Genomic DNA, 24,476 nt, shown 5'->3' on the forward strand with positions numbered 1-24,476 from the left:
CACACAGCCTCCATTTCCACAAATATAACCTCCCACTGATGTGTTCGTGTTTCTGTCTTTGTACACAATACGTCACATTCTGTCTTACTCCCAGAAAAACAACTGTCGAAGGAAACGTACAAACAAATGTTTTGCGCTGATTTAGAAAGTGTCAACAAACATGAAAGACAACAAGCGTACGTCCAAAAAATGAAAAAGTTGTAGGAATACATATCCCGTCATGCAAGCGGTCCACGTGAGCTGTGTGAGCCAATCAGAAGGCGCTAGCGTGTATAAAGGCAACGGGAGCCTCCCTACTATTTCTCTCTCTTCCTGCTCTCCTCGAGATGAAGACACGACAGACTTCTAACCATGGTGAGGCCTCGACCAGCTTCTTATTCTAACTAAACTTTAGTACTTTGCTCTTAATACCTCTTGCTTTAAACAATGATGTAATATGTAGCTGACTAGCTCCCAGTGATGTTAAGTGCTTATGCGGCCTAGCTTACTGCTAGCACGTGTTGTTGGTGGGGCACTGGTAATGGTTTCATAATCAAGCTGCAGTATTAACATAAGTGTAAAATCTAATCATTATTGTTAACACGCCATGGAATTTAGGCCTTGATGTGATTTGGCTAGGCTAAATGTTAGCACGAGTGCTTTCACTGCGTGTGGACCACGTGGCTCGGTCCTTGTCTGATTTTTCTACTCATGACTATTCAGAATACAAGTTAAACTTAACATTGCTTTAGCTGTGCACTAACTTGGCCTATGGTTAACAATTATTTTTAGCAATCGACCAATTGATGAAACTATTTTGTTTAAAGCTGCTGTTTTATAATTTTGACTTGATTTAGTTGCTTAAAGTGGATCCTCATTTTCTCCTCTACAGACTGGAACAGTAATGGCCGCACAAAGTTTCGACCCTGGCCGTCTGAATACATTTCAGGTATGATTTTCCACACTATTCTATCATATGACGGGCTCCTATCGAAGCCGTTCGTGTTCTCATGTAGCAGTGAACGGTCATCAGGAAGCCTAGAAGAAGACTTTCACCGACGGTCGCTGTTCAGTTTGAAGTAACTGTTACAGCAACATTAAGGGGAAGGACATTCGGTCTCAACGTGTCGGAGTAATGACCAATCAGAGCACCTAAAAGTTACACATGTTAACACTTCCTTCTGTCTGCAGGTACTGCTGAGAGTGAGAAGACTAGCCACAGCAACTACCTCACTTGCTGGTAAGCTCTCTAGCCACATTACCTAAATTTCTTGGCTGTGATTACAAACTTGCCCTCACTGACTCTGTCTGACTGAGACAATATTTACTGAGCCACTTCTGTTAACATCTCTTTAGGAGGTGGTAATGGCATCAGAATCACAAATTTGATAGTATTTTATTCTGCTTTCCCAAGGTGACCATGGCTGACCTCTATAGTGACTGGATAAAGACTGCTCATGTCTTGGTAAGTTGTTTCTCATTTCCCCTTAAGTCTAAATTGAAGCATGCTATTCTAATGACCTGGGGCTTGTATGTAGTCCAAGGTGCTCCAATAGTATGCAAGAGTACAGGATGGTCTTTGACTGTGCTGGCCATTTTTGCCATTAACAGCCACTCTACTGTCCTACAGATGTGAAGTATTATTTCTAACTACACGTTCTTTCTACAGGCATCACTCGGACTCATGGCCTCAGGTCTCGCATCGCTGGGCTGTGTGGGCTCCCAACCCTTCCTGCTTATCAAGGTAATAAAAATGTGTGTATTTAGCTTGTGTTGCTCTGATCTATGATGACGAACTTACAATTATGCGGACTGCTGGATGAACGTAGCGGATATGGGACTGAGATCAGCCCTACAATATTGTGTTGAGAGAAGGCTCATGAATTGTGCTTATTTTTATTTTTTCATTTTCAGAGACAGTGACATCTGGGGAACTGCTGCAGGCCGTCCCAAAGGACAACAACTTAGGCATCATGTTTAACTGCCATGACGTTCATGCACAATAATTGAACTGTGTGAAATTGTTTGTTGGCAATAAAAAAAACTGCAAACTAATACTGGAATCTGTTTAAGTTAATCTTTTCACAAAGGAAGATGTAACAGAACATAATTGCAATAAGGCCACAGTAGTAAACCTGATGTGCTGGATAAATCTTTTTGCGCCATTTAGAGGTAACGTGTACAATCTGCGCAAGAGCACATTCATCTGAATGCTGATCATTACTTCTCATGCATTAAATCATATTCAAATGGTCACAATCCAGTTCATGTTTATTGAGAGGGACCATCACTTGACAGAAACAAAATATATTGTGAGGGCATTTACAGTCAGTAAAAGCCACATGCATTGCTGACCTCTGGAGGTCAGGTATAAATTTGAATCATACTGAAACAGAAGAAATGAGTGCCTCAGGATCTTTACATCATTCGCTTGAAATGGAAGGTAATTTAAGCTCTGATATTTCACTGTCCGGGGAGCTGCTGCCACTCCGATCGCTGTATGTGTCCCTGTGCCAAAGAAAAAATAAGCTTAGTTTTCCTTCTTGGGGTGAGTCCTAAACTTGAATTGTGTATAATTTGAGATGTGATGTTTACCGTGGAGATAGGCGGCAGCTCTTCTGTAAGTAGCTCTGCAGCTTCCCTGCAGCGGCCAGCAACAAACCAAGATAAGGGGGTGATGGCTTTATGGGGCGTGAGGTGAACTCTGGGTGGTACTGTACTCCAACGAAGTATGGATGATCTGAAAACAGGATAGCATCTTCAAATAAATGCAACATGGTAGATGGTTGTAGTTACCCACAATAAGTAAGTATTATTGTCCATACCATCAAGTTCTATGACCTCCATTCTTTCTCCTTCCACGTCTTGACCTACAAAGCGGAAGCCCTTTCCTTCAAAGTGACTCTTCAGCTCAGGATTGACCTGCACAATGACAACCCCACATTTTAAATAAATACACCACTTCACAAGTTCTTTTGAACAAACAAAGTTTCTAAAGCTGCTAACTAACTTCGAGGTCAACACACCTCAAAGCGATGTCTGTGCCTTTCATCCACGTAGTCTGCGTCTCCATAAAGCTTGCCTGCAATACAAAACAGCTATAATCACAGAGCAGGTGCCACAGCTCGTCAACTGGCTGAAGGTGAATTGAAAGTTTCTTACGCAATACACTGGTGTTGGTCTTGAAAATGGTCCGTCTCTTGCCTAGCCTCATTGTGCCGCCCATCTGCCCAGGGTTGTGCTCCGGCATATCGATCACCTGCAACGGTTCATGTTCGAATCTTTACGCACTTTTCAGTTCAAATCACATCGACATTATTTCTGTGTTTATAGTAAGCATCTCACCACAGGATGTGTTGTGTCAGGGTCAAATTCTGTTGAGTTGGCATCTAAGTGCAAAACAGACAAGTGTTAGAGTGTTTTCACTGATCACTGCTACCAATCCTTTGGATGATAAAAGTAATACACTAGAGTAGTGTGGGTGGAACGGGGGATTTTAAATCACTGCTGATAAGTAGCTGATGAATAAATCTAATGGAGCTGACAACATTGACACCGGCTGCGCCAAAATTCAACAAATTTTGATATTCATATCTCTCCTCTGTGGTTTACACAAGATTTGTTTCAGTGATCCATCTTAATCTGACAGAACAAGTCTGTCTCAGTTTGAGTATAGAGTGTTCCTTTACTCTAATATGTGAATGAGTCTGGCAAAAATATGTGCGGCCTACACTTAACACTGTGCCTGAACACATCCTGACACATTACTGAAGATGGTGCTGCTCCATTTGCACTGCACAGACAGTGTCGACACTGTGTTAAGACCGTGATGAGAGAGAAAAGAGCAGAGATGTCCGAGGAGATAAATAACTGACGAGTTACAGTTAAGCTACAAGTTCATATCAGTAACTAAAGGCTCCATGCACTGAAAAAATAATACCCCTAGTTTTAATCCTGTATCTATCTCAATTCGTTTCAACTTTTTAACGACTCATCCTGCTCTAAATTTTGTTTGTTGATAATGTTTTAACCTGTTAGGTAACCTGCACAGTCCGATTCAACGGTAAAATTACAGGCGAAGGTGGCAGTCGGGCAGATTAATTATGGAATTGAAATGGATCGCTTCAATTCTCAGTTTGTCTAATTTCTTGTTCAGTGCAGAACTAATTCTGTTTTGATGAGTTCATATGCGCAGCAGCTAAAATTTGATTTAAACAAAACCTTATGCTCAATAATTGTCTTTAGCACAGGTTTGTCAACAAACCCTCTGATCACAGGTTCTGCGATTAAATTAAAATCAAGACGGTAACAAACCTGGAGCATTTATCTCTTCAGCTGCTCTTTAACATGTAAATAGATAATCCTGCAGCAGTGTGCCTGCTACGTGGGAGCCTCACCTTTCCAGTCAAGCATGTTCCTGGCAAATTCACATACTGCCAGCTGCATTCCGAGACACACGCCTGCAGAAACATGTAGCATGTTTGTCCTTATCAATGTTACTTGACATTTGTACATTTAACCTCCATGGTATTTAAGGCCACTCAGTCTCATGCAACTCTTCTGTACCTAGAAAAGGTTTCTTCTGTATTCTGGCCCAGTTGATTGCGCGAATCTTTCCTTCAGTTCCTCTGACGCCGAAACCTCCTGGAACCAGGATTCCACTGAGGAGAAGAAGAAAAATAGTTACGGAAACTATAAATCTAAATTCCGGGGTTACTTTAAAAAATGAGGCCTCAGGACTCACTCAGCACTGCAGAGTTTCTGCCACGCCTCGTGGTATTTTACTGGATCCTCCTGCAGAGTGTTTGGCTCCAAATATGCCGAGTCTATGTACTGAGGAGAGGAGACATACACAATAGACATAGGTGGCAGCTCTGAAGAGAAACGTATATATTCAATCTCAAATTTCCTCCTCATCTGTCCCTCTTTAATTCGATGTCATGCTGCCACTGAATGATCGATAAAGCAGATCCAGCACTCTCCAGCCCACTCTTGTATGTGCAAAATGCTCAGCTGCACTGGGCTCATTTTATTCTGTAGTACTTCTGCTGCACACCTCATCAAAGTAGTGCATGTTCCTGTTTGTGTGTGATGGTTCATGTGATGATAACCATCAGTGGCTACAACCACACAAATACGTTTCCGTTTTAAAACTGAAACATTCTCTGTTCAGTGTTTAAGCACCGTATCAGTTATCTTCCCCATCCATGTTAACACACCTGTCAATCACGTGACTGTTCAAGGACACTAGTCATGTGTACCGGCGTAAACGGGAAGCAGATCTACTCTACACTTGGTTGGTTAGCTACATAAAAAAAAAAACACAGACGAGGAAAAGAAACATTGAAAAGAAAGAATGGGGATTTATTTTCTCGCATCGACAAGGAGGTGAAAGTGTATTGACAGTAAGTGTTGGCACCGTTAAATAAGTACCCTGTCTAATGATAATGCTTCCTTAAATCCTACGTATTACTAACCAGCTCACATGTATGAATACACATTAAGTGGAGTAGGCCTTTAATAAAGATGTAATTAAGATGAATATGTGTTCAGAACATTGTGAGCGTACCTTAACCTCCAATTTGTGACTGATGGCCAGGGCTGAGTGCTCCAGTGCCTTGATGACAGAAGCGTAAGAGTCTGAGAACTTGGTGTACTTCCCGACCAGTGCTATAGAGCAGTGCTCCAACAGTCTGTCTGACCTGTGAGGACAACATGTGCTGTACATTAATAGACTGTTTCAGACAAAGCCATCACATCACACAGGAAAAAGTAAATCACCAGAGGAGCAGTTCAGGGTACAATAACTCTTTAAGAAATTTCAGACTTCTGCTAAAGACTCACCTGTCAGACATCTCCTTCCATTTTATCAGCATTTTCCTAGGCTGAGTTTCTATGGGCATATTCAGTCTCTTGCTCAGGTAGCTCACCACACCCTGATCCTCCAGCAGTAGCGGCACCCTGTAGATGGACGACACGTCCTGCACACAGATGACCTGGAAGCACACATAAGGGTTTAGAGCTGCTCGGAGTCTGGGCTCATCGGACATCCCACAATAAACGGGTGTCAGTGACATACCTGCTCTGGTTCTACGTGGCAGAACATTGAGATCTTTTCTTTGACAGAGTTCTCCAGAGCAGTGGAACAGCGACACATGATCTGTTGATAAAGATGAGAAGAAACGTCATTATGGTCACAACACAAATGACTTCACACAGCAAAACACCACAGAGACTAGAATGTCACTCAGTGGAGCTCATACCTCTTATGAGACCACATTAAATTCACTACATCCAAGTTTTTATTTGGATCTGCACCAAATTGCAAACACTCGAAAATATCAGTCCCCTAAATATGTCATCGAGATCCAAACAAAAATCAGAGAAATAATGAAAACGTCCTATCTCACAATGTTAAAGAAAAAAGGATCTCGAATCCACCCCTTAATCAAGATCTGCACCATAATATAATTGACCCTTGGCATCCTTCCACCACGACTTGTGGTACTTTTTGCTCAATCTTTCGAACTAACCTTCTTGGCAGAGATAAGAAGGAGAAAGTGTAGATACTATATTCCGTCAGCAGCAATTGTTTCTCAAACTTAAAACATAACATACTTGAGCCTGACCAATTTAACGGTTGGCTGATAAATATGAGCTTTTGACAGCCACATCTGTATTTGAATCTATGTTTTCAGATATGAACCGATATCAAATCTTTATTTTACAGAGTAAACAATGAAACAATTTGAAAAGATCAAGGGTTAGAACGATGCGTCACCGTGGAGCTTTTACACCCTTTGTTAAATTCATGCTTTAACAATCAGGCCCGATCTGCTCCTGTTCTCTATTTGGACATTTTTTACACAAATGCCTTGTGAAATATTCGGATGTGCGACAATAAGTGACTCACCAGATCAGGGGACAAGCCCAGTCCTCTCAGCTCCCTGACGCTGTTCTGTGTTGGTTTGGTCTTTTGCTCTCCTGTTGCACTGGGCTGGACAGAACGATGGATACAGCATATGTATTTAACTGGAAGCAAACAACCTGCGTGCAAACCAACTAAGAACCTGGCATATTCAACATGTAATTCAAGTCGATGTTGAGATATAGTAGAAATGTAAAAAAAAAAAATGGATAGCTGATGCATTTCATGGCATTAACATATGTCCGCAGTGATCCGATCGCAAGTGGTCACAGAAGACACATTAAGGACGCATTTTAATACCAGGTATGAACAGACAAAGGGAATGCTGTCGGGACAGATGTTACAACCAGATGTGTACTGGGCCCCAAATGACCTCTGAATGTGGTCTGAGGGGTCGGATCTCCAAAGTGTCCCTACTGTGTTGAGTGGGCGGCTGTTCCCATCTGAACTGTAGCTTACCACTTATGATCGGACCACCCGTGATGGATGGTAATATCACATCTGAATGGGCTCTAGATAAAAGCAGGGGGGTTTGTGAGGGTGTGGCACTCTTACCTGTGGTATCAGACTGACGTGAATGTTACAGAAGTTCTCCCTCTTCACTTTAAACTGGAACTGCCTGAAGGCCTCGATGAAAGGCATGCTCTCAATGTCCCCCACGGTTCCTCCTAACTGCAAACACACACACACACATGATCAGAGACAATGTTAGCAGCTTCAGCAGAGGCTGGAAAGAGAACGTGATCCTGTACAACACATCGTGAAAGGAGACATAAGCGTTTTCGTTTTTTCTTAAAGAGTTCCTCTCCTCCACGGAAAACACTGCTCCTGAAACGCTTCATCTTTTGACTAACCGATACACCCGCATCATTGTGACATCATGATACCAGTTAGCCATTCTACAGGGTTTTTTCATGACACAATCCAGTTGGAGGTCCTAGAAGGAGACTTGGAGACTCATGGTAATCAAGACCATAACAATAACGATGGCGTCTTTATGGAGTTGAAGAGGTTAAAGAGAACATTTCAGACGGACGCTGAAAAGAGGAGCGGCAGCAATGAACAGTTTGAGCAAAGTGGTGTTTTCTCTGCACATAAACTGTTACAGTTATGCAACTGAATAAGTTTAGTATGTTTCCTTTAATCTGATACAAACTCAGATGGAACATGTACAGAGCAACTCACCTCTATCACACACACTTGAGGTTGTACATTATCTTCTTCAACTGGTACTTTGGCTTGTTTCACAACCCATTCCTGGATGGCATCTGTGATGTGTGGCACGACTGGATGGACAAAGGGGACATTTCAACATTATTCTTAGTTGACTGTTTCTCTACAGCACGATTTCCGTGTTTCAAACATGAGCAGAAGCTTGTTACCCTGCACGGTTTTGCCCAGGTAGTCTCCCCTCCTCTCCTTGTTGATAACAGACTGATAGATCTTGCCCGTGGTCAGGTTGTTGTCTTTTGTCAGCCGGATGTCCAGGAAGCGTTCGTAGTTCCCCAGATCCAAGTCCACCTCACCCCCATCATCCAGCACGAACACTTCACCTGAGCAGAGGGAGCACGACAAAAATCATTATTTACATTTACATGACATCATCATTCGTTAATTGAATGAATGGGTTGTATAGGAATGTTCCTCTCCTCTGACGTACCGTGCTCATAGGGCGAAAATGTGCCAGCATCTATGTTGATATAAGGGTCGATCTTGATGGCGGTCACGTGTAGGCCACAGGACTTCAGGATCGTGCCCACGCTGCTTGCGATGATGCCTTTGCCGATGCCGGAGATGACTCCTCCGGTTACCAGGATGTACTTCATCATTGCACTCTGGTATCTAAAAGATGAGGGTCAAAATCAAACTCTACACAGTGCAAAGCAGTTCATCCAGGACATTGTCACCGTCTCATGCTTTGGGAAATTTCACATATCACATCTAAAACAACAAATTAAAAAACTAAAACTACATTCAAGGAAGTCAAATCTTAAAAAGATGAGTTTAAAACAAAGGGACCAAGTGCCAGACAGGTAGTCAGGTATCATGTGTCTTCCAACAAAAACGTTTGCCATTAGGACCCAAAGCTCTTGAAAGGCTTAAAAACATCTTTAACAGGGCAGCCCTTTAACACCTGATTATTACCTGGTTTTAGCAAATGTTCTGACACTCATTTCAAATGGTCTGAGCGCATCTTTAGTTTCAGGAACACTTAATTGTATATTTCAAAAGTACAGTATGTTGTGCAGAGGTATTGTTATAGATTCCATTATTTGAGGAGTTAATATTACATTTGCTATGTATCACATTACACGGGCCATTTAGGTGTTCAGTATCTTGCTAAGGACACTTCTGCATGCAGATGGGGAAGAGTGGGATTTGAACCGGCAACCTTCTTGTTGAATAAACACCACTCTACCGCCACACCGCCCCAAGTAAAGCAAATGTGTTTTAAATAAACCATAATACTTTGAATCATTTTTCTTCAGCCTGTGCTTAACTAACAGGTTACGGCCTCCACAGGATGGTGAAAATACATTTTTGGAGCTTAGAATATGGGAAGAGTAAGATCCTGTAAAATGGGGCTGTTTAATCAACCTAAACAATGGGTGACCCCCCCCCCCACGTCCTTGTTCTACCACGTACGTATTGTCAATGTCACTCATCTAAATACATTTTTACAACATGAAACCAAAACTTTAATCGAAGCTTCATGATGTTCTCGATGTATTGCAGACAAGAGCAAAGATGAAATGTTTAAATTCCTGACACTTTTACAGCTTCACGCCACAGAACATGGCACGTTCGATAACCAACACAAGGCGGCCCGTGCGGGCGGGAAATTCCTAGCTCTGCTGGGCAAGAACAGGACAAGCGTGCGGACCGCCCATCCAAGTTACCCCCGTCAACAAAGTAGGCGACACCAAAGTAAACCCGCCAGTGTGTTTAGCATTAAGCTAACTGTTAGCTGTAGTCTGACGCCTTTAGAAGCATGCCCTCCTCTGACCGTGCCGGGGCCGACGGGTACATTTAAACACGGCAATGTCGTGTGAAGCTGCTAACAGCGGCGCTAACCTCTGTTACCATCGCATCAAGCTAACCCAAGCACACGTGCTCAGTGTGGCCAGCATCGCTTTCAAAATAAAAGCAAGAGAGGTTGATTTACTAATTTGAATGTGAAAAACAGAACAGCATCCTACGTGTAAATAAAAAAGATTTAGCTATCTGCTAAATGACCAATCGCTGCACAACACCGCTATCGTCCAGCATGAAGTGTTTTCAACAGCATGGAAGTTTAGTTATCATACCGGAAACCACTCGTACTCACTGTATCTACCATGTGTCTTGGCTGCGTTTGCTAACTAGCTCACAAAGCCTTTCTTACAACAGCATCACATTTCAACTGACCAAGATGATCAGCAAACACCCCGGCTCCTTCTTCAGGGACTTGATCTGGACCCACCCAGAAGGTTGTTGGCTCCTGTAGCTCCTGTTAGCTTCCCTACAGACCGAGTGTTCTCAGGTTGACTCTACACGTGTGTGCAGCACGACACCACAGAGGAGGACACCATTCATCACAACTGTGCTGCCTTCACGTGCATCTCGGACCCATCGTGCGTCCAACCCTCACAAGCATACTGGAAGCTATTGCATGTTTTTGATGCTCCCAGTGAGAGATACAAAGATACACAATCACAGTCAGTGGTTATGAAATTATCTTCAACGTCATTATTTTATCATCTTAAATCAGCACCATTGAGCCTCTCTACAAAAAGTGCAATTCTGGCAGAAACCTTTTAACATCTAAACATTAGGATGAAGGGTATTCATTACTATTATTTCTCAGATGCTCTGTGAAAAAAAAAAGTGTTTGTAATGGTATAGATCAACTTGAGACACAGTGTTTGCAAACAGTCACTTAACACGGGAAGAATTGAGTATGCACAAAGTTTAATAAAGTCTAAAGCCTGAATAATAAACATCTATATCAAGTACTATTGCTCGATTTACTAAAGATTAAACTTGGCAGAATTCAGCAAATAAAATGAACAATAACACTACAGTACAATAGAACAGTGCAAAAATATGCAATTGATTCAATTACCCTATTGTGTTATTATTACTCTATATTGCTATTATTATGTCTACTATTAAACTGTTAGTTAAATTGCACCATACAATTTGACACACGTAAGAAAACAAATATTATATATTGTGCTATATACATTTAAAGGTAAATGGGCAATCATAATATAATGGAGGAAATGTATGACAGAAACCATTGAGTTAGTATCAGTATAGATAGGTAGAATTCATTAAATCGTTTTATTTTTATATAAATTCAAAATCGTAGTCTTCAGAGGCCCTCCGCACATGCCTAAAACAACTTGTGTGCGTTCCGTCAAAGCTCTCTTCCCGCCGAATGAATCATGACTCTTGTCCAAAAAGAGTGTGGAATTAGTGGTTTGATGACACGTCAGAAAGTCCACATAGGAAGGAGGTTGGTGTCACTGGATGGTTCAGTAAAATATCAGACATTAAATATCAGACGCTGACGACGAAAAGTATAAAGTAATATAACATGCATCTACTAGAGCAAAGTATACTTAAGCTTAAGTTACTAAATGTATAAAAGGTTCCAATTAGAACAAGTGATATATTATTATTTATATGATTTAAGCATGAACATGTGTTTGATAATGTAAGAAAAGTCAAATTAAACAAGAACTACCCAAAAGTTCCTCACATGCAATCTTTCTTTTCCTGGTTGTTTATTATGATGAGCACCTGAAGGCAGCACATTTATCATTTTTAACCATTAGGGGGAGCTCGTGTTTCACATTTAAAGGCTCAATGGTGAGCAACAGAAAGAAAAAGAAAATAGCCTTGTTCTTGTATAAAGTCTTTTAGGCGGCTGATAAAGACAACTCCATGTTTGGTTTCGCTTTACAGATTATACATGGCTTTTATCAGCAGTGAGTTATTTTCCTTAATGCTCAGTGTATTTTATCTCGTATTTTCAAGTGGCAGCGAATCAAGATGTCACAAGTCTTACCCAAATTAACTGAGAAAATGAATCTGTTCACACCTTTGCCTCTTTAAACAAAACATAAATAATAACTACAACACATTAATCTGATCCCAGGAGTATAATACGCTTAAATGCAAGTGCCATTGTATCTAGATTTTAGATGTAATATCACAACAGTGGAGAGCTTTTCTTGTGGGTTTACAACGCACAAGTTCCTCTTTCTCACACATTTAACACATTCTGCTGCTCTGCTTCATGGCCACAGTCCAAAGTGGTTAGTTACAGTGTACTGTGGAAAGGTCAATGGTCCTGTGATGTGGATCGCAGTGTATTATCCTCATTGTGCTCAGTGAGATATGAAGTCCAGGCAGGGAGCACTGCGCTCTCATTTTTGGTCAAACTGTGACTCGTTCAGAATAAACAACAAAATGTCCACATAGCCCGCTGTTGTTTGGATCATCTGTAACTGGCTGCGTTGGGCTCTGTGTGTGGGTGAGCACTGCAAATTAAAATAACAAAATGATGGCGTGAGTGACTGATGGCTGACTCACAGAGAGATAACTGCAGAGCTGATTGATGCTTCTGTGTAACACCAAAATCGGTACATGTGAGCCGGAGCAGCAGTCTTCGTTTCTGGAACACAGGAGCGGGGGGGCCTAATGAGAGTTTTAATTCATTTTTGACCGGAGTTGTGATTGAATTAAACCCCCACAGAAGGGCTGGAACATCTCCTCACCACAAGCCATTTCCTCCGATTAGAGATGTAACAGTAGCAGCAGGCAGGGAGGCAGGTGACTCTCTGTTCTTCCTTCATTTTATGCAAACATTTACTGTTTTCTTACAGACCTCATGCATCTGCTTTTGGTGTATCATGTGGTCTGCTAATGCTACGCCACAGCTGCACTCTGCTCACAGTACACTTGTGAAGAAATGGATCATCATTTCGGGTGATACACATCTTGTAATGTTTTCCTCATGGGAGTTTGGCGAGAAGATCGATGCCAATCTTACGTCTCAGCATAAATCTGGAGTCAGGATACATTTAGCCTAGCTTAGCATAAAACAGACCAGAGGCAGAATGGTTCTGTTTAAAGAAAAATAAGACAATTGTCTTAATAATTTAACTTGCACTACTGTACTGTCTTATTAACAGTGTTGTGTCGCATAGAATGGAGCATTGACTGTAATGGACAATGCCACTTTACTTTCCAGAAATTAAGCTAAAATACCTAAGTGTAATAAGAACAACCTAAAATGACACAAACCATCTGTGAGAAAAGCAATATAAACAGCTTATTCTGATTAAATAAAAAGTTCTTATTTATTTTATTTGTTTTAATATTTTATTGCTCTGCCTTCTGTATACTATACATGTTGTATCTCCTAACACGGAGCAGGAGTCTCAACATGACAAGACTTTAGCTTTGCTTGGAGCTTGAGGGCAGACAAAAACAGCTAGCCAGTCGAATTTTTGCGACTCAATCCTTGCAAAGATGTGACACAGTGACTGTGTGGCTTCCTTAGCCTATTTCAAATAACTCTGCATGAGTCACAGGTATTTATTTTCTTTCTTTACAGTTTTGGAAACCTAACACCCGGATGGACACACACAATCTTTTTAAATGTCACGGTACTATGGGGTTTGTCACCTCTCTCAGTAACTTCCACAGCATCTGTCTCTGTTCAAGCAACGTTTTGTGAGATAAGGTAATCAGCGTACCATGATCATTTCTTTAATCTATGTTAGGCTGAACACATCAACTTCATACCTTTTGTGCAGATGTGTGATGATATCAGTGATACTATTAATTCTCTCATTGCGTTCATCTAAAAGAAAATGAGAAGAAGTAGTAGTTGACTTTTAAAAGCCCCTGAAGTATGCCAGGGGCCTTGGGTCTAGAAATTTAATGTCCTTCAATACAAATTCACTCAATTGCACACTTTAGTTAAAGGATTTATTGCTCTGTGAGTTGAACTTCCCATTGGGCTTCAAACTAAAAAGTTTCTCAAGGTTGTGGTGCCATTATGCATAATATATACATCACAGTTCTACCTCTTTGATGGTGGCTGTCTTTTATTGGCCTTAACAGAACTGTTAGTAGAACTGAGTAGTAGTCCTCGACATTTTCCTGGAAGTTAATTTCCATATCACTTTTGTCTGTCTGTGACTCATACTGACCTGTCAAGCAAACCATTGTTACGATGTACAACCTATTTATTGCTGTCTTGATTTGGAACAAATGCACATTGGCAAAGGAAGTTAAATAGTCAATGGTATGTATTTATATAGCACTTTTCTAGTCCTGATGACCACTCCAAGAGCTTGGCAGTACAGTTTGCCATTCACCCATTCACACACCCATTCATCTATGAGGGGAAATTCGGAGTTCAGCATTTTTCCAAAGGTCACTTCAGCATGCAGATGGGGAAGACTGGGATCGAACTGCTTACTTTCTGATTGGCGGACGACCGCTTTACCCCTCAGACACAGCTGGCCCAAGTTAAGAACTTTATAATTGTTTTGTGTTTATAGACTGTAAGTGTGGGTTTGTATGTGCAGTCTACTGTATATTTAAGTTAAATGGTGAACCATGTCAGTTGTCTCACATTTACAAAACAATTGTACTTACGTGCTGAAGGAACATTAGTGCACAGGAAGACTCCTGTAACATGTGCTTAGCAGCAAAAATGAAACCAAGTGATTGTATGGTTTTCATGGTAAGTAAGTGGCTGTTGTATCGTCTGATCAGATTATAATCTCTCAACCAATGTCCTCCCAAGCAAAACAACGTTTCAGGAGGTGCCTCAAAATGACAAGTATTTGTATTATGACTAAGCTTTGTACCTGCTAAAGGAATTGTGTCTCTTGTCTAGCAGGAAGTAGTGTGAGATTGTTAAGGAGCCACAGTGTCCACATTGGGAGGAGTTTGGGGTCAGTTGATGGGTCAATAAAATGTCAGACTTTGTCATGTGACACTGCTGTTTTCTACCTGCAGTCAACATCGGTCTCTTTCAACCATGACCACAATTGCTCCCAAACCAAAGAAAGTATTTAGATTAACTGAAATTATGATCTTTCCTAAAACCTCAGTAAGAGGTTTTGCGGCTAAACCCGCCAAACCTGAACCTTGATCAACAGTGAAAACATTTAGCAACAAATAACAATTTTATAACGATAAAGAGAGACTCGATTTCAAAGCCACAATGATGGCTGCTTCACTTCTCGACTGAACAATGCAGAGGATTTGTTGCTGTTGTGAACGTGTCTGTGCAGAGAACTTCCCACTGCATTAGTGAAAGGCAAACTCTAGGTAAACTCCAGACAATTCATGGAATTTTACCTCCACCTCAACCGACCAGCTCCAAACGTTAATCCTCTAGAGCAGGGGTTCTCAAACGTTTGCAAGCTGCCCCCCCCCCCCCCAAAAAAAAAGCTGGTTAGGGGTAGTTGGGCCTCAAATCTTGGGGCAATGTTTGACAAACATATCCTCAGGTCATCCTCGATCTGTGCGCGGTTGCGATATTTAGTTTTGAGTGCAGTCAGTCTTGAAAAGCCTGCCTCGCACAAATAGCGAAGCTTTGGCTTCTTCGCAACTGGCGCATCGATTGCCTGACTTTTACGAATCAGAAACTTTACCATAGTTGTGTTTGTTTGCTGATACAGTGTGTGTGAAGTTAATAAAGTTCTAATTGCAACGTTTTGATCTTGTGAGTGTGTTTGTATGTGTGGCTGTGAGCGACTTGCACACGAATAATGAATAAGGCTGTGCTAGGCAATGGTTCCTAAGAAAACGAACAGTACACAATGTAGACAGGCACAGCACAGAATAGTATTCAAGTGCTGGTGTTTTATTTGTTGAAACACGTGGATGATTGAAATTGTAAAGTTAGGTGTTTAAGAGAAACGGGGTAGCTGCAGTTGGAAGAAGTTAGCTAGCTAGAAGTCTAGCTTCTGGGGCTTCAAGCTTTCTAAAAAGACTGTGGACGTCACACCGAGGTGAGGTTTGTCTTGTCTTGGGGTTTCTGTCTCGTAACTTCCTGTTTTATTTTGAAATCCTAACTCTCCTCTCGTTTCAGGTCACTTGCACTTCCTCATGTGTCACTGATTCCAGATTGTTTCCACCTGTTCCCTTCACCCTCATGTGCTTATAGTCTGCGTCTCCCCTTTGTCTTGTGCCGAAGTGCTTCGTTCTTGTTCGTGCACCTAAGCCCTTCCTCAGCCATGGTCGTATTTACCTTGATCTGTGCTACGCCACGTAAGTTATTTTCTGTTTCCTCCATGCGAGTGATTTTTGGTTTGTTAAAGTTTTCTAGTTTAGCTTCTTTGTGTGTTTTGGTAATCTGTTTTTCTTCCTCGCTTTTGGAGTGTTTTATGTTTAGAGGGATTTAGTTAGTTTATTGAGCCTCCTTTTTAGGTGAGCCTTTTCTTTTGTCCCGTTTTCATAGTTTGGTTTTCCTACTTCGGGAGCGTTTTTGATTTCCTGCCCTAGCCTTTTGTTTGACCTCCATCGTGAGCAATTTTATGTTTTAAGACCTCTTTTTCCTAGTGAGAGTTTTTTCATAGCCTGATCTTTTGTCAATCTGCATAGAGGAACCAATTTCAATAAAGTGTGCTGGCACGTGAACCCTCTGCATCAGAGTCCTCATTCTAGTCCAGGCCTGACAGTGGAGCAAATTACTCTTAGATTAGGCTATGAATAGGCCTACTGCAAGTAAAGGAAGGTATTACTAAGTAAGGAGTGAGTCTTAAAAAGACTGTTTATGAAGCAATGAATATCTGAATGATAGAGGAACAAGAGCAATCGCAAAAACGCTGCAGGGTTTCGTCTCAGTGAGGGTGAGCGCTGACCATGCCTGCGGTTACTTTTATACTCATGGCGGGGGGAATTACGGCAGATACCGACATTGAGCTGGTAATTTCAAAAGTAGCTCACAAGCCTATAGAGTGTGGGCACAGCTGTTCTAGAGATAATCTTCCAAGCATTTGAAACAGTGAACCACCAGATCCTTATTTCCTCCCTTCAGGATCTGGGTGCCTCAGGCTCTGCTCTCTCCCTGCTCTCTTCCTACCTCAACAACCGCACTTACCAGGTAACTTGGAGAGGATCTGTGTCTTAACCTTGTCCTCTCACTACTTGGGTCCCTCAAGGTTCCGTCCTTGGTCCTCTCCTTTGCATTCTGTACACCAACTCTCTCGGCTCTGTCATTCACTTACATGGCTTTTCCTACTACAGCTATGTTGATGACACCCAACTAATCCTCTCTTTTCGCCAATCTTAAACACAGGTGGCAGCAGGAATCTCTGCCTCTCTGACTGACATCTCTCAGTGGATGTCTGCACACCACCTGAAAATCATCCTTGAAAAGACTGAACTTCTTTTCCTTCCAGGGAAAGACTCTCCAATCCACGACCTGACTATTACCTTTGACAACTCTGTGTTAGCCCGCAACCAGACTGCTAGGATCCTGGGTGTGACACTCAACAGTCAACTCTCCCTTACTGCCAACATTACTGCAACAACACGTTCCTGTAAATACAACAGGAGAATACGCCCCCTTCTCACTCAGAAGGCAGCGCAGGCCCTGGTCATCTCAAGCCTAGACTATAGCACCTCCCTCCTGGCAGGTCTACCAGCTACTGCCATCCGACCTCTGCAGCTCATCCAGAAGGCAGCGCCTCGACTGGTCTTCAACCTACCTAAATTCACTCACACCACTCCACTCCTCCGCTCCCTTCACTGGTTACCAGCGGCTGCCTGCATCCGTTTTCAAAACACTAATACTTGTGTATCATGCTTCGAACATTATGTTACAATGTTATGTTATGTTATTTTTGTTAATTTTGTAAAGTCTCCTACTGCGTAGATGTTTGCCTGCCATGTCATAAGAATTTCACTGCTCCGATGACGCTGTCATTGGTGCCTGTGATAATAAACTTTGATTTGATCGGGTCCAGTAAAAAAAAGGTAGCTTGTAGTAGCAGTTATATGGCCCTTACATATAGCACTTTTGGTTTGGCTCTCTTGAAAAAAAATTTAACTTCTCCTTGTCAGCTAAATGAAATAATATAAATACCAGAGTTGGTGACAATCTGTCAATGTGTTTTTGAGTGGGGCTTTGGGACCATGCCCCGAAGGTAAAAATACAAAAATTGCCTACTCACCTGCAGGAGCTTGGTGTATTGCTTGCATGACCATTTTGCGAAAGATTCTTATATGCTTGTTTGAGTTCATAAATGCAAAATCTATAGAATTCTGATGTGTTTTTCCCAACCATATAGCTTGATAAAAGAATGTGAAATTGAGTAACAGCATAGCTCTCTTCAATGCTCAATTAAATCTGCCAACAACTTGAAAGATCACAAAGTTCATTTCGCTTCACTCCTGAGAAAAATGTAAAAGTGACAGTTCATAATGATCTAGTAGCTGGTACAGCTCAGTTACAGTTTATATTGGCAAAGTCATGGCTCTGTCTCATCATGCTGTGTAATACATCATATTTCACATGCGTGGTGATCCTAATCCCACGCATCCACCAAGAAAAATCTAGATCTGTTTTACTGAAGCTTTAGTAATGACGTGGGGGTTTGCTGTTAAGTGCTGAGGACTGCCTTTGCATGAGAAAGTGTGAGCCCACAGCAGAGTGGAGTGGAGCTGTGATGGGGGATTGGCAGATTACTTTGTTTTACACCATGGTGATGATGCATCACCCCCACCTCACTCTAATACTCACTGTCTCTTAACCTCTTCATTTAGAACCAACATAAGCTGCATTCAGCCCTGCACTGAACTCTGCAGATCCTTCATATTTTCTCCAGAGGAGGTGCATGTGTAAACGTAAATCTCCGAGTGAGACACGCCGCAGTTTCTGGGGACTTTTCACGCCTGGCCTCCTAGTGGAAAGTCAGTTGAAATTCAGGGGAATGTGAAAAGCAGACACTCGAACTCCTTAGCATTTTAGATTAAAAGGCATAACTTTTGCCAAGATTTGCCCAAGTGAAAAATATGGCGTATTACCTTAGAAAATGTGGAAAAAATGACTAGAACTCCCTCAAGGAGCTTGAAATGTTCAAATGTGCCCTTATAGCCCAAATCCTAAATTATTCAAACTATCTTTATCTACCTCCTCTCAGTTTCAGTTTCACAAAGATAATAGTTTGGGTTAGGGGAGAGCTGGGTAATGTAAGACATCGGGTAATGTGAGACACCCCCTGTATCTAGGCAACGGTACACATTTGTGGTCATGTGACCATTAGGTTTTCAAGCCCCTCCCATTCCCCCCTTGCCATGAAGGAGAAGTTGGTGCAGGTGCTGTGGTAATTATGTTTTTTCACAAAAATGTGTTTTTTGCATGTAAAAGTAATTTTTCTTGCTTTGAACTTCATCAACTGCTGTGTCAAAACAAATTGATTCAGGTAGAAAAACTTATATCATACATGTTGATGAACTTCCAACATATAAAACCATGTGATTGATGCTAGCTGAAGATTAGCCTGAATTGCTAAGAGATGTTTTTTCTAAAACGGTGGCTGTGGGACAAATGGTGTGGGGTAAAGTGAGACACTGTCTCACTTTACCCCACCATTAAGCACAAGTTAAGTTTAGTCTTAAACACATTTTAGTGTAATATTACATTACATATGTTTTATTTGTAATGTCATAAACATTGTAGAAAAGCCATCATGCCAAGAAACTACACCAGGAAGAAAACCTGGGGCCAAACTACCCTTGCAGAGATGGAGAGTGCAGCTGCTGAGGTCATGCAAGGAAAGAAGTCTTGAAGAAAAGCTGAAGGGATAGAAATATTGTTAAGACAACCCTTAAAAGATTCATAAAGAAAAAGAGAAAGGGAAAGTAAAATCAGTAGCCTGGGGTGCAGTAGCTGAGGCAAAGAGAATAGTCACAGATGAGATGGAGGAGGAGCTTGCCAAACACTAAGAAACAACTAGCTGACCAGTTCCATGGCCTTGCTCCAGTTAAGTGCCGTGAACTGGCATTTGAATACGCAGAGAAAAACAATATCCCTGTCCCTGCCAATTGGACAGAGACACAATGTGCAGGTAAACTAGCGTGTGCAAGAGATCACATGAATCATAATAATCATAAATGTGATTAATTGACCAATCCCGATGATTCTGTTACTAGTCTGATATTCGTGATTGTCAATCTAGCTGTCAGGATTTTAACTATTACAACATGTGTTGTTATGGTAGTTTTAAAGTGGAAAAAGTAAGTGGATCACTTTACCCCCTTGATTGGGTAAAGTGAGACACAAGACCACTTTTTAAAAAACAATCATATTTTCATTGCCTTTTGTTCTGAAGACATTCTGATCATTTCCATTGCTAGGAAACATCCTGAATTAATGGGAAATGCGTACATTTTACTGATAAATCATTTTAGCTCCCCTAGAGTGGAGCAAATGTAAAACATTTCTCACATTACCCGCTCTCCCCTATCCATAATATTGATTTAAATCAAGACAAAAGTGTCTATGTGTGTGTGTGGTTGTGTATGTGTGTTGAAATACAAACTAAAGCATATTTCATTGATCAGTTTTGTCTGTGTAAGGTCAGTGTCATTAAGAGCATTAGTTGGATCAGGTGTTACTGTGGGAATTTAACAGCAGAACCAAATGGCTGTTTGAGAAAGCAACTTCTAAACTCTAATAAGGTAAAACATTTTGGAGCGAAACGTACCATTGATCTAAATGTTTTTAGCAGAAAGCCTGGAGAAGACGATAAGGACAGTAACGTGACATCTGCCGCTCATGTTAGTTCAGCTGAGCCTCAGCATGAAACAGAGGTAGAGAGCCACAGCGCTGCCATCTGTTGAACTGCCCCAACCTCATGTCCACTGGAGCCCACACTGTTGCAGATGGCAGAGACCTGGCAGGTAGATTACCAATACTGTCATCACTTTTTATCTGTTTTAAATAAAGATATCTTTAGTTAACTATTTCACCCTTTCAAGCCAGGCACCAGGATGTAGTGACTGCGGGGAAGCTGTTACAAATTCTGAGGCCTTGGCAATTTTTTATTGAAAAGAGTCAATTGATCCAACCACAGAAAAGCGATGGCAGGGTGCTGGGGTGTGCTGAGATGAAGCGCATCAACATCACAAAACCTCTTCAAGCTCATCCCAGTGTCCAAGGCTTAATTTATTCTTCAAATACGAACAGATTCCCCATCTGCATTCCGAAGTGTCTTTGGAGAGAGAGGGAGAGGGAGAGGGAGAGGGAGAGCGAGAGCGCGCGCGAGAGAGATATTGGTGAAAGAATCTCAATCATGGAACTGTATATATATTCTGATTTTTTTTCTGCTGGCACAGGAAAGAATTGTTGATGTGAGGTAAATTCTGTATTATGTATCTGCATGGGTTGCTGTCCTTCAGGTTGTAATCGTATAGGCTGTGGCTTATAATTGTAAATCCTATAAGCAACAGGCCATCTGCGATTTCTTCATTCATTTTTTCTTTTTTCTTTTACCAGACATGTAAATTAAATGGCTTGGATTTTCCTGCATTCTATTTGATCCAGTAATCATTCTCCTCTCATCTCATCATCTCATTTTCGTCCGCTTATCCGGGGTCGGGTCGCGGGGGGAGCAGCTCAAGCAGGGGGCCCCAGACTTCCCTTTCCCGGGCCACATTGACCAACTCTGACGGGGGGATCCCGAGGCGTTCCCAGGCCAGTGTTGAGATATAATCTCTCCACCTAGTCCTGGGTCTTCCCCGAGGTCTCCTCCCCACTGGACGTGCCTGAAACACCTCCCAAGGAAGGCGCCCAGTAGGCATCCTTACCAGATGCCCGAACCACCTCAGCTGACTCCTTTCTAGGTAAAGGAGCAGCGGCTCTAATCCGAGTTCCTCCCGGATGGCTGAGCTTCTCACCCTATCCCTAAGGGAGACGCCAGCCACCCTTCTGAGAAAACTCATCTCGGCCGCTTGTACCCGCGATCTCGTCCTTTCGGTCATCACCCAGCCCTCATGACCATAGGTGAGGATAGGAACGAAGATCGACCGGTAGATCGAGAGCTTTGCCTTGCGGCTCAGCTCTCTTTTCGTTACAACGGTGCGGTAAAGCGAACGCAATACCGCCCCCGCTGCTCAGATTTTCCGGCCAATCTCACGCTCCATAGTACCCTCACTCGCGAACAAGACCCCAAGGTACTTGAACTCCTTCACTTGGGCTAAGGACTCATTTCCTACCCGGAGTAAGCAATCCATCGGTTTCCTGCTGAGAGTCATGGCCTCAGATTTAGCGGTGCTGATCCTCATCCCAGCCGCTTCACACTCGGCCGCCAGCCGATCCAGTGAGTGCTGAAGGTCACAGGCCGATGATCCAATGAGGACCACGTCATCTACAAAAAGCAGTGACGAGATCCTCAGACCACCATACTGCAACCCCTCCCCACCACGACTACGCCTCGATATCCTGTCCATGTATATCACAAACAGGATTGGTGACAAGGCGCAGCCCTGGCGGAGACCAGCATCCACTGAGAACGAAACTGACTGGCTGCCGAGGACGCGAACACAGCTCTCGCTTTGGGAGTACAGGGATTGGATGGCCCTCAGGATAGACCCCCTTACCCCATACTCCCGCAGCACCTCCCACAGTTTCTCCCGGGGGACCCGGTCATACGTCTTCTCCAGATCCACAAAACACATGTAGACCGGATAGGCATACTCCCAGGCCCCCTCCAGGATCCTTGCAAGAGTGAAGAGCTGGTCCGTAGTTCCACGTCCGGGGTGAAAACCGCATTGTTCCTCTTCAATCTGAGGTTTGACGATCGGCCGAACCCTCCTTTCCAGCACCTTGGAGTAGACTTTACCAGGGAGGCTGAGAAACGTGATGCCCCGGTTATTGGCACACACTCTCTGGTCCCCCTTTTTGGACAGGGGAACCATCACCCCGGTTTGCCACTCCTTTGGCACTGTACCCGACTCCCACGCGATGTTGAATAGGCGTGTCAACCATGACAGCCCCTCAACACCCAGAGCCTTTAGCATTTCTGGCTGGATCTCATCAATCCCTGGGGCCTTGCCACTGCGGAGATGTTTGACCACCTCAGTGACCTCCACCAGGGAAATTGACGATGAAACACCATCAACCTCAAGCTCTTCCTCCAACATAGAGGGCGTGTTATTCGATTCAGGCGTTCCTCAAAGTGTTCCTTCCAACGTCCGACGACCTCCTCAGTTGAGGTCAACAGAGTCCCATCCTTACAGCTTGGATGGTTCCCCGTTTCCCCCTCCTGAGGTGCCGGATAGTTTTCCAGAAACACTTTGGTGCCGACCGAAAGTCCTTCTCCATGGCCTCTCCGAACTTCTCCAACACCCGCTGCTTAGCCTCCGACACGGCAGAAGCTGCAGCCCTTCGGGCCTGTCGGTACCCTGCAACCGAGTCAGGAGTCCTCCAGGATATCATATCCCGGAAGGCCTCCTTCTTCAATCGGACGGCTTCCCTGACCACCGGTGTCCACCACGGTGTCCGAGGGTTACCGCCCCTTGAGGAGCCTAAGACCCTGAGGCCACAGCTAGCCGCCGCAGCTTCAGCAATGGAGGCTTTGAACACCGCCCACTCCGGCTCAATGCCCCCAACCTCCACAGGAATGCCAGAAAAACTCAGCCGGAGGTGTGAGTTGAAGATACCTAGGACGGGGGCCTCCTCCAGACGTTCCCAGTTCACCCGCACTACTCGTTTGGGCTTACCAGGTCTATCCGGAAATTTCCCCCATTCCCTGATCCAACTCACCGCCCCTCTCTTTACCCGAGTGTCCAAAACATGCGGCCTCAGATCAGATGACACGATCACAAAATCGATCATTGATCTTCGGCCTAGGGTACTCTGGTACCAGGTACACTTATGAGCACCCTTATGTTCGAACATGGTGTTTGTTATGGATAATCCATGACTAGCACAGAAGTCCAATAACAAACGACCGCTCGGGTTCAGATCAGGGAGGCCGTTCCTCCCCACCACGCCTCTCCAGGTGTCTCCATCGTTGCCCACGTGGGCGTTGAAGTCACCCAGCAGAACTACGGAGTCCCCTACTGGAGCCCCATACAGGACTCCATTCAGGGTCTCCAAGAAGGCCGAGTACTCTGAGCTGCTGTTTGGTGCATACGCACAAACAACAGTCAGAGTTTTCCCCCCTACAACCCTTAGGCGCAGGGAGGCGACCCTCTCGTGTACCGGGGTAAACTCCAACACCGCAGCGCTCAGCCGGGGATTTATGAGTATCCCCACACCCGCCCGGCGCCTCACGCCCTTGGCAACTCCGGAGAAGAATAGAGTCCAACCCTTATCCAGGAGTACGGTACCAGAGCTGAGACTGTGCGTGGAGGTAAGCCCCACCAGATCTAACTGGTAGCGCTCCACCTCCCTCACAAGCTCCGGTTCCTTTCCCCACAGCGAGGTGACGTTCCACGTCCCCAGAGCCAGCTTCTGCCGCCCAGGTCTGGTCCGTCGAGACCCCTGACCTTCGCTGCCACCCATGTGGCTGCGCACCCGACCCCAACGGGTCTTCCCACA

The 24,476-nt window shown here is 43.4% G+C and overlaps 1 protein-coding gene, 1 long non-coding RNA gene and 3 other non-coding genes across 6 annotated transcripts; 4 read left to right on the forward strand and 1 right to left on the reverse strand.

Annotated features, from left to right (window-relative positions):
- The first annotated feature begins 257 nt into the window (after positions 1 to 257).
- Positions 258 to 2,034, forward strand: LOC133972512 (uncharacterized). The gene is made up of 6 exons (XR_009924460.1): positions 258 to 354; positions 872 to 928; positions 1,171 to 1,219; positions 1,394 to 1,444; positions 1,649 to 1,723; positions 1,894 to 2,034. It is a non-coding gene; the product is annotated as an uncharacterized LOC133972512 (long non-coding RNA).
- On the forward strand, positions 959 to 1,094 carry LOC133973032 (small nucleolar RNA SNORA16B/SNORA16A family). The gene has a single exon (XR_009924521.1). It is a non-coding gene; the product is annotated as a small nucleolar RNA SNORA16B/SNORA16A family (small nucleolar RNA).
- On the forward strand, positions 1,481 to 1,611 carry LOC133973016 (small nucleolar RNA SNORA44). The gene has a single exon (XR_009924507.1). It is a non-coding gene; the product is annotated as a small nucleolar RNA SNORA44 (small nucleolar RNA).
- On the forward strand, positions 1,757 to 1,831 carry LOC133973031 (small nucleolar RNA SNORD99). The gene has a single exon (XR_009924520.1). It is a non-coding gene; the product is annotated as a small nucleolar RNA SNORD99 (small nucleolar RNA).
- A 198-nt stretch (positions 2,035 to 2,232) lies between the features above and the next one.
- ctps1a (CTP synthase 1a) lies at positions 2,233 to 10,505 on the reverse strand. Of its 2 annotated transcripts, none has more exons than XM_062410012.1 (18): positions 10,371 to 10,505; positions 8,568 to 8,749; positions 8,290 to 8,460; positions 8,093 to 8,193; positions 7,463 to 7,579; positions 6,893 to 6,976; positions 6,059 to 6,139; positions 5,824 to 5,975; positions 5,549 to 5,681; positions 4,724 to 4,812; positions 4,546 to 4,640; positions 4,377 to 4,439; positions 3,325 to 3,368; positions 3,142 to 3,238; positions 3,006 to 3,061; positions 2,805 to 2,901; positions 2,575 to 2,719; positions 2,233 to 2,487 (listed from the first exon to the last, which is right to left on the reverse strand). In XM_062410012.1, exons 2-18 carry the CDS (start codon positions 8,734 to 8,736, stop codon positions 2,403 to 2,405), a joined length of 1,779 nt encoding a protein of 592 aa, XP_062265996.1. In that variant the 5' UTR covers positions 8,737 to 8,749; positions 10,371 to 10,505; the 3' UTR covers positions 2,233 to 2,402. The 2 variants fall into 2 exon arrangements, with proteins under 2 accessions (XP_062265996.1, XP_062265995.1); XM_062410011.1 differs by having other exon boundaries at positions 10,316 to 10,499.
- Positions 10,506 to 24,476: the final 13,971 nt, after the last annotated feature.

The sequence above is a fragment of the Platichthys flesus genome, chromosome 17, assembly GCF_949316205.1.
Source record: "Platichthys flesus chromosome 17, fPlaFle2.1, whole genome shotgun sequence".
NCBI classification, from domain to species: domain Eukaryota; kingdom Metazoa; phylum Chordata; class Actinopteri; order Pleuronectiformes; family Pleuronectidae; genus Platichthys; species Platichthys flesus.

What these genes read in the sequence shown, in the direction of transcription:
- ctps1a (XM_062410012.1), bottom strand. Translation starts at nt 8,736, where the DNA reads ATGATGAAGTACATCCTGGTAACCGGAGGAGTCATCTCCGGCATCGGC. An exon ending in CTCAAGTGTGTGTGATAGAG is followed by an intron (nt 7,580 to 8,092) that starts GTGAGTTGCTCT and finishes GTGTGTTTGCAG; the next exon opens with TTAGGAGGAACCGTGGGGGA. An exon ending in GGAGGTCATAGAACTTGATG is followed by an intron (nt 2,720 to 2,804) that starts GTATGGACAATA and finishes TCCTGTTTTCAG; the next exon opens with ATCATCCATACTTCGTTGGA.